The sequence below is a fragment of the Gymnoscopelus braueri genome (assembly GCF_963280865.1).
Source record: "Gymnoscopelus braueri genome assembly, chromosome: 3".
In the NCBI taxonomy this organism is placed as follows: Eukaryota; Metazoa; Chordata; class Actinopteri; order Myctophiformes; family Myctophidae; genus Gymnoscopelus; species Gymnoscopelus braueri.
This window is the reverse complement of record NC_137612.1, coordinates 51,940,088-51,949,792: the sequence shown is the minus strand read 5'-3', so window position 1 is coordinate 51,949,792 and position 9,705 is coordinate 51,940,088. Positions and strand designations below refer to the sequence as shown.

Below are 9,705 nucleotides of genomic sequence, written 5' to 3'. Positions count from 1 at the left end.
GATCCAGGTAAAGGTTGGTGGCCCTACAGAAGCGAGTGTGACTGCTGCATCTCAAGGATGAGTCGCCCTGCCGAAACAAGCATGGTCTTCAATAAACTGCAAGCCTTTAGAGCTTTTGAGAATGGTGTTTAGATCATTTCAATTCAATTCCAATAGAGAGAGGGAGAAAGAGAGAGGAGGGAAAGAGAGAGATACAGACAGACAGACAGACTGATTGATAGATATTTAGATATAGACAGACAGACAGGCAGGCAGAAGAGTCGGGCATCGAATCAGCAACCCAAACGGCAAAAGGAAAGCTCCATGCTGCCGAAACCCGGGATCGAACCAGGACCTTTAGATCTTCAGTCTAACGCTCTCCCAACTGAGCTATTTCGGCACTGAGATATACTGACCTTGCCAGCAATGACATAGATATATCAATCCATGCTTGTCACTTACCAACCCTCGGAAAAATGCTGAATTTCTAGGCAAAAAAGGCTTCAGCATTTGTGCACTCAAAAAGACAGTGATAACGAGTCAAAACACGCTGAATCTACGGCGTGGCTCTGCATGAGCTAGCCGTCTACACTGAGGGTCTGTGTCTGTGTCTGTCTGTGTGTGTGTGTGTGTGTGTGTGTGTGTGTGTGTGTGTGTGTGTGTGTGTGTGTGTGTGTGTGTGTGTGTGTGTGCGTGTGCGTGTGTGCATGTGTGCGTGTGTCTACTACTGTCTCACCGGGAACTAATCTTGCTAATCACTGACCGCTCAGTGCCAATTTTGTAAGCACAACTCGATGCCAGTAAATCACAGAAGTACCTCCACAAAATACATTTCCCATATGTTTTTGACTTTCTAAATTATTCAACTTATAATGTCAATGGAGCTGTGATCGGGTTCAAACTTTGGCATTAGTCATAGACATGTCATAAACCAACATCTAAACTACAGACCTCTCAAAATGGACCTCACTCCTAGGACTTGCCTTAACAGCCTGTAAATATACTTTTTATTGCTCCTGGTATTGATGATGATTTGTATCATATTCTATGTCTTGATGATGAATTGAATACATAGGAAACAAGCCATCAAGGCTTTTTTTTGTGTTATCCTTTTAGCATTGCTTGTGTGATTGTACTTGCTGTACTGTTTCAACTTGTTAATAAAGTATTCATCAATCAATCAATCAATCAATCAACCAATCAATCAATCAAACAGACAGCTGTAAAAAAAAAAAGAAAAAAAAGAAAAAAAAAGAATATTTCTTTTTTTTACTAACTAACAAACAAGCCACATGCTTTGACCAGAAACCAGGTCTTTCTTGTAACAGCTGTTGCAACTACTGCTCCCTGTCGGCTCTTCCTGTTGACTCACCATGCCTGTGGGAACGGAGGAAGTGAGTGCACTTACAGGCTTGGCGGCCTTGCAGAGAGTCCTCATCTCAGAGAGGCGCTCCTTCACGTAGCCAAAGTCAGCCTGCTTCCAGAACAGGTCCTGCGCCGCCTCCACAGAATGGGCCCTGGGGAGGACAAACAGTCACACGGATCATTAAAAGGCAAATCAATAATACATTTATTTCATTAACCACTTTCAAGCTGGCGTCCCTATTTTGGGCATGTTATTATAGGCAGTGGTGGAAAAAGTACTCAAATGTTTTACTTAAGTGAAAGTATCGATACTGCAAATGTAGAGGTACTCTGTTACAAGTAAAAGTATGGTGTTCAACATTTACTTGGGTAAAAGTACAAAAGTATTGGTATCAAAATGTACTTAAAGTACCAAAAGTAAAAGTACTGAAACATTTGTCACAAAACATTTGTCACAACGCGTCGCGATGCGACACGTTGTGAGCTTGTAGATCTACTATTTTCAAATAGCCTAGGTATAGAATAGGACTAAAGTGGTTAATGTATGTTTTATAATGTAATAATTTATATCTGCAAAGTAACTAGTAACTAAAGTTTTCAAATAATTGTAGTGGAGTAAAAGTACAACATTTGCCTCTGGAATGTAGTGGAGTAGAAGTAAAAGTATTGGAAATTGGAAATACTCAAGTAAAGTACAAATACCTCAAAGTTTTACTTAAATACAGTACTTGAGTACATGTACTTAGTTACTTTCCACAACTGATTATAGGTATAACATTTTTGGACAAATTCAAATCAATAAAAGACGATTCCATAGTGGAATAGTGTAGTTTTCCATAGTGTAGCAGATCTACAAGCTCATAACGCGTTGTGATGCGACACGTGATTTCCTTAGATTAGATGTCCTTTATCATCCACAAGGGGAAATAGTTTTGCTCGGGTCAATACATACATTTCAAGACAAGACAATAAATAAAGACAATAAATAAATATACACCACATAGATCGGCTATTTTTCTATTTTTGGAAATAGGCATTAAGTGGTTAATCGAGGCACTCTTTTTGTTTCTTCTGACGGATAAACCTCACTGTATGTGGGATCTAAATAATGGGGATGTTGTAAATTCGATATTGGAAAATACATAGAACTAGGTTCTATTATTGTGGTGGAGGATTAAATGGGGAGATGAAATCCTACCATCCGGCGTCAGCTTTGGTGCAGACTGGGTAACCAAAACGTCCCTGTGGGTCACAGGTCTTCTCATAACCCCAGCAGGCTGACACGTCTAGCAATGCATCCTGTTGAGTACAGAGAGAGGAGAGTGAGCAGTGTTTCCCCTATACTGTATGCATTAACCCATTCAGACCGGGAATGCATCTGTGTCTGTTTTTAGATTTCTTTGGGCTATTCAAAAATAGCAGATCTACAAGCTCATAGCGCGGCACCAAGTGCCGTGCTATGAGCTTATAGATCTGCTTTATTTTATTTTTTATCGCGGAAATGTGTGAAAATCTTTGAATATATATATATTTGTAAAACATTTGTAACTCAAATCTTTGCTTCTGGGGATTCTACAAATGTCTTCTAAATCCTAACAATTTTCTGAAAAACTTATGTTGCTATAATATCAGTGGTGCTCAAACTTTTCCATGGCAAGGACCAACCAAAATGATATGTATTTGGCCGCCGACCTCCCATCTCAAAATATTTTGTTCCAGGGACCCCCAGAAGCAAAGATTTTGGTTATAAATGTTCCCTTTAAAATATATCTTCAAATATTTAAACAAATGGTCGAGATCTTTCAAAAATAGCAGATCTACAAGCTCATAGCGCGGCACCAATGCCGCGCTATGAGCTTGTATATCTGCTATTTTTGAATAGCCAAAAAAATCAAAAAATGACACACAGATGCGTTCCCGGTCTTAATGGCCATTGCTTAATTTAAGCAATGGCGGGGCGCCACCCCTTAAATCCGACCGCCACAGTATGATTTTTTTCTGTAAATTGTGTGTGTGTGTGTGTGTGTGTGTGTGTGTGTGTGTGTGTGTGTGTGTGTGTGTGTGTGTGTGTGTGTGTGTGTGTGTGTGTGTGTGTGTGTGTGTGTGTGTGTGGTTGTATGAGGCAGCGAGTCATGGACAGAAAGAGTGAGACAGAGCGTGTTCTTTTACGTGCCGGCTCGGTATGAAAAACTGTGAAAACCTGGCCTAGATCTAGCAGTAAGTCAGTCAATATTATCAAGTCAAGATGCAATTTCCATCAAAAGTACAGTATTGAGTTCTTCCACAGATAATGGAAGCTGTAAAGTGTATTTTGTGGGCTAATTTGTTTACGAACATTTACAACCAAATGGCCGGACTCAAATGACTCAAATGGTTTTCGCAAGGCAAAAATGTTTTAACATCCCTATTCTGGGCATATCATAACCTTACCATAGATAGACTGTCAAATATGGACTAAGGGACTGTGACGTCGCCCACTGGTCTCTACAGACCCGGAAACGGATGCTATTGGGTGGGAAGAGGAGCGAGGGGTGGGTCTTCACTCAGTAGGACCCCAGTAAGCAAAGAAATAGGCAAACATTTGCCGAAAATAGCCAATCTACAAGCTCAAAACGCATAGCGATTGCGATGTAGGCTTGTAGATCAGCTATTTTCTCCATTTTACATACCACAAAGTATATAGGGTTTAAGTGGTTAATAATTGTATCATTAAGCAAAGCACCTTAGCCATAATGGTGCAGCCTTATAGAGGGTTGAATTCACAACTTTAACATTATGAGACTGACACACTTTTTGCTTTCTAAGTAGTAATGCATTTTACCCAAGCATGTCAACATATATCTATAAGTCACCCAGTAAAACATCTGCCCCGTGTGAGGCTTGAACTCACGACCTTCAGATTATGAGACTGACGCGCTGCCTACTGCGCCAACGAGGCCTGAGCAGTGCATTCGACCTTTGACCTTTGAAACCAATTCCTTTCTCCGTTCTACAGCCTGTTTCCCCTACCATATTTTGGCTAAGCGATTTGGTGTAGAGGAAAAAAAGGAGGGGGCCAAGTAGTAAAGTACAGACCCCTGGGGGGATCCCAGCCAACAAAGTATACAGGGTGATAGTGATGTGCGGGCCGACCCGTTGCCCGCAGGATAGACTGGTCAAGATTTCAGATGCAATTATCGCGTGGCTGATGGAGCGTGTCAAAAAAAAAGAAGAAAAAAAAAGCATTCCCTCTCTCTTGTTTTGTCTCTCTCTCTCTCCCTCTCTCCTCCTGTCCCGTCTCTCCTCCTGGAATAATGAGCTTGTGTTCAATGTGTTTGATCAATTATGCACAGCTGCCTCAGGTCTATTCAAAGTGATTTCAAACTTTATTGTAGTGCTCCTAGTTAAAACCATAAAATGTACACCAGCCTGAGCCAACATAAGATGATCCATTGCCACACCCACCTTTCTTCTTTTCACCAATTCCTATTCTGTGGAGCTGGAGCATCAGGTTTTCCCATGACAAAAGGTTTAATCACTTTAATGGCTGCTACAAGCCTATATTTCCTTTCCTTTAATTGACACCAGCTCTAAGGAACAGCAAAACCCCAAAGGAACAAGCTGGATAATTACACTACACTGACAAACATGAAAAGAAAAAAATGAATGGGGGGGAGGGAGGACAGATGTAGTTACAACATGTGAAATTAATGTCAAAAGTGGGCCAAGACTGAAGACTCAAGAGTGCATATCTTACTTTAAAAGGGCAGAGCGGGTCCTGGCGGCATAGCTTGGCCACTCTCTTGTTGTTGCGGAGGAAGCAGGGTATATGCTCTGGTGGCAGGGACAGACTGCGGTAGTCGAGCAGCGGTGCTGCCGGTGGTTTGTGGTCAGTCTCCTCAGCGTCCTCGGTGGTAACCACAGTGGAAGAACAGACTATGCCCAGCGCTACCAGCAGCAGCATAGTCAGAGCTGCACAGGCATATGAGATAACCAGCAGCACCTCGCTTCACAGCAGCACTCTGTGAGGACAGAGGAACAGAGAGGGGAGTCAGTCTTGCGCTCTGTAATTTTGTGTGTTGAGAGCTGAATGCCACAATTCACAAGCATGTGGGTGCAGGCCAGTCAGTCAGTGTGTGTGTGGGAACCATGCCCCCGGGGCGGATCTGAGCGCCATATAGGAGAGGTCCTGTTGCAGGAAATATTTAGCGACCTTTTTCCCTACCATTGTTCGAGAGACACATTGTTTGAAATAGGGGAAACCAGACATCAAAAACAAAGTGTTTGTCGGTACGAGATGTGACCAAGGCAAAGTGTATGTGGCCGAAATCAATCTGTGCATGCATACCACAGAGACATTTACAGAGACGGATTCATTTTTAACCCGGGGAACTCAGTTATATTTGCAAACTAGCTTTGCTCCCAGAAAAAGAAAATCAGGCTGACATTGCAATGCGAGTGCTAATAATAATGCAGCTGCCACACTGTGCTAGAACAATGCTTATATATAGCATGGTATGTATGGTATTGACTTGCTCTAAAGTAAAGATAACGTGTGTGGTGATTTGGTAGTGCACAAAATAGAATTTGTCTCGACTTCATGTGACTCAGCATGAGATGAGAGCATGGGAAACTTCCACCACCCACCCCAGGCATGTTTTGCCACGTTTTCTGCTTTACAAACCCATTTGTGATGGGCAGAAAGTTGTGTTTGACTGAAACACGTACTAGCTGGTTATTACAGGTCCCTGCCTGACTCCAATCTATTCCCTGGAGCACGGGGCATGGATTACAGCAAAAACAAATCTCACGACTTAAACTTTTTGTTAGGCTGTCCCAATCTGTGATTTGTGTGAAACGACTCCCCCACACTAGCACCGTTTCCTACACAAATTAGCACAATATGATGTAGAACAGTCTTTCTCAAAGTGGGGTCCAGGGACCATCCTTGAGGCTGGGGGGTCCAAATGGACCCTTACAGATCTGTAACTCTGAGAGTTATGAATTAAAGTTTGAGAACTACTGATGTAGAATTAGGATGCTTATTGCTTAGGTATTATCATTCTAAACCTACGTTCTTACTGTTCTGCATACAGCCAACCAGTTGGCAAAATTGCAGATTGAGGCTTTTTGCTTTTATGAAATATCCGCAACCATACAGTATGGGTTTTATGCAAGATCAAGAGTTTGACACATGCTAATACTCTTTAATCTTGTACACATTTTTTTTTTTACTGAAATCAGTCGTGGCGATTGAGAACATTAACCCATGGGCATTGGTGGAAAGTACATTTACTCAAGTACTGTACTTACGTACAATTTTGAAATATTTTTTACTTTAAGGTAGTACTTCCAGTTTTCTATACTTTTACTTCTACTCCACTACATCTCAGATCCAAATATTGTACTTTTCCTCCACTACAATTATTTGAAAACCTTAGTTACTGGTTACTTTTCAGATATTGATTATTATTACAAAACATACACTAACCACTTCCGCACTTTATATACTTTGGCTATTTGAAAATAGCTGATCTACAAGCTCACAATGAGCTTGCAGATCTGCTATTTTCAAAAGAGTTCTGTACATTTTGAAAGCTTGTGAAATGGGACATTCTGCGTGACGAGTAGTACTATTACTTTTGGTACATAAAGTATATTTTGATGCCAACACTCTTGTACTTTTACTCAAGCAAATTTTGAATTCTGGACTTTTACTTGAAACAGAGTATTTCTACCTTGCGAGAAAATGTGAGTAGTTCTTCCAACACTGCCCAATGCCCATGGGAGCAGCTATTTGAGCTCAACTCATGTGGGCTTTCAACAGCCTAAATGAAACATGGGAATGTTTGGACTTCCACTCTGACTTGAATAATGTCTGAAAAAGTGTTTGGTGACGTGTGGAATGAAACGACAAGCTTACAGTTTATCGGTGGAAAACGTTCTTTACGTGATGAAGGTCATTAAACGTTAATATATATATATATATATATATATATATATATATATATATATATATATATATACATATACATATACATATACATATACATATACATATACATATACACATATATATATATATATATATATATATATATATATATATATATATATATATATATATATATATATATATATATATATATATATATATATATATATATATATATATATATATATATATATATATATATTTCACCGCCTTTTGCCCCAGTCACACAGCTAGACCTGCATTTAAACAAAATGACACTGTATAGACAATAACTGGGTGTATTTCATAATCATTACACCACCAATATCACAGTTTAATTGATTTAGCTCGAATGGCACCGTTCAATTAACTGTAGCTCTGGTCCAGAGCGTTAGCGAGTTCTCTCTCTAAGGAGCGGGTGTTATTCCCATGGACTGAAAATTCCACTACTGTGCGAGGTCTCTAACTTTAGTAAAAAATAAACAAAACTATTTCGCTACTGGCCAAAACAAAGGCAGTTTTGTGTTGTTGAAAGTCTATTCTCCACGGTGGGAAACGTCTCAGGACCCCACCTTCTCTGTATAATACACTTTTTGGGAAGAAAATAACATATGTCCGCCAAATGGAGATTATTGTATTTACTCCACTGCGCCCTCTACAGATCTGGTCAGTATAAATTAGCATTAGCCAGACCTGTAGGGGGCGCAGTAAAGAAAATAAAATAATGTCCGTCTCGCGGACATATTTTCTTTTCTGCCCAAAAAGTGTATTATACAGAGAAGGTGGGGTCCTGAGACGTTTCCCACCGTGGAGAATAGACTTTCAACAACACATAACAGCCTTTGTTTCTGTGAGTAGCGAAATAGTTGTCTTTAGTTTGACTAAAGTTGGAGACCCCGCACAGCAGTGGAATGTTCAGTCCATGGGAATAGCACACGCTCCTAACAGACCTCGCTAACGCTCTGGGACCAGACTCTGGGCTAAATGAACTGCAGCCAGCAGCCCGGGACTGAACTTTGAGACTGACCAAGACATTTCACCCTCGTCCCAGAATTCGCCCGAAATGCACACATAGGACATTTTGAATAGCAGTTTGTTGAAAAGATGTAATTGAAGTAACAGTTACCTGAAGGAGCCGCTTCTCGTCTGCACTGAAGCAGCGTAGTAGCTGGTGGTCGCCATAACACCGGAAATCTAACACCGGGGCATGCAGTTTATTATATCAGTCACTAGGTGGCGGTGTCGACCAACCTCTTTGTTGTGAAGATAGAAGGTTGGCTTCTAACATGAGTTTCTTCTTTGGACACACCAGTGGTGGAAAGTAATGAAGTACATTTACTCAAGTACTGTACCCTTACTGTACTTTACTGGAGTATTTCCAATGTTCTGTACTTCTACTCCACTACATCTCAGAGGCAAATATGGTGCTTTTAAGCCACTACAATATTTGAAAACTTTAGTGTCTAGTTACTTTTTGTATATTCTAATTATTATTATTACAAAATATAGATTAACCACTTCAGCATTCTGCATAATGAGTACTTCCTACTTTTGGTACTTTATGTACATTTTGATACCAATAATTTTGTACTTTTACTTTAAGTTAATTTTGAATTCCTGACTTTTACTTGTAACAGAGTATTTCTATATTGCAGTATTGATACTTTTACTCAAGTCAAAAATGTGAGTACTTTTTCCACCACTGCTTTGAACACAAATATTTTCCTAGAAGCTTATCTGAAACAGAGCCATATAGCGTATAATCCAGAACCTGTGTAATACCCACATGAAAACAGCCTATGTAACTAACAAACCAGATCTTAATTAGCCCCACAGCTACCTGGTGGGCTTCTAGAAGGGGGGCCTAACCCACGTTGTTGTTCTCTAATATCAAAAACTGTAAAAAATTTCAGGAAATTAGGAAATAAGAACCTGTGTAGTTATTTAGTCACGAGCTTTTGATAATAATTTTCATTGGTTGAATATTTATAAAACATACTTAGTAGACTAAACCAATCAATCAACCCACTTAAAAAAAAATATATATAGCAAAAGTGTATCTACAAGCTTGTACTGCAGTCACTATTTCTGTGACATTGGGATCCCCCTGTATTTGTCTAAATACTTCCAAAATGTTAATAAAGTCCACGATCATAACACCAGAGGCAGCTCCACGAATCATGTTCAACCCAGATTTGGCTCAACAAAGGGAATGAACTCGTTCTCATGCTATTCATCAAAAATGTGGAATGCCAAAGGAGTAAAGGAGTGTAAAACCCTACTCACTTTCAAAACTGCCCTAAAGATAAACCTTCAGGAGGCTGCAATTCGAAAATGGCCCCTGTCTAAGTCTTAACCTACCCCCCTACCCGCCTCCCCCCCTATTTATTTTTCTTCTCTTGTAATTT

At 40.1% G+C, this 9,705-nt stretch overlaps 1 protein-coding gene across 1 annotated transcript in view; it reads right to left on the bottom strand.

The window, feature by feature from the left end:
* eogt (EGF domain-specific O-linked N-acetylglucosamine (GlcNAc) transferase) overlaps nucleotides 1–8,468 on the bottom strand; it is a 45,066-nt gene extending 36,598 nt beyond the window's left edge. The window contains exons 1-5 of the mRNA XM_080425017.1: nucleotides 8,424–8,468; nucleotides 5,081–5,345; nucleotides 2,543–2,643; nucleotides 1,388–1,496; nucleotides 3–67 (exon numbers count right to left, since the gene is read on the bottom strand). Coding sequence (XP_080281143.1) covers nucleotides 3–67; nucleotides 1,388–1,496; nucleotides 2,543–2,643; nucleotides 5,081–5,287 — 482 coding nt within the window. The 5' untranslated portion in view covers nucleotides 5,288–5,345; nucleotides 8,424–8,468. The remainder of the gene's footprint in view (nucleotides 1–2; nucleotides 68–1,387; nucleotides 1,497–2,542; nucleotides 2,644–5,080; nucleotides 5,346–8,423) is intronic.
* Between the last annotated feature and the right edge of the window lie 1,237 nt (nucleotides 8,469–9,705).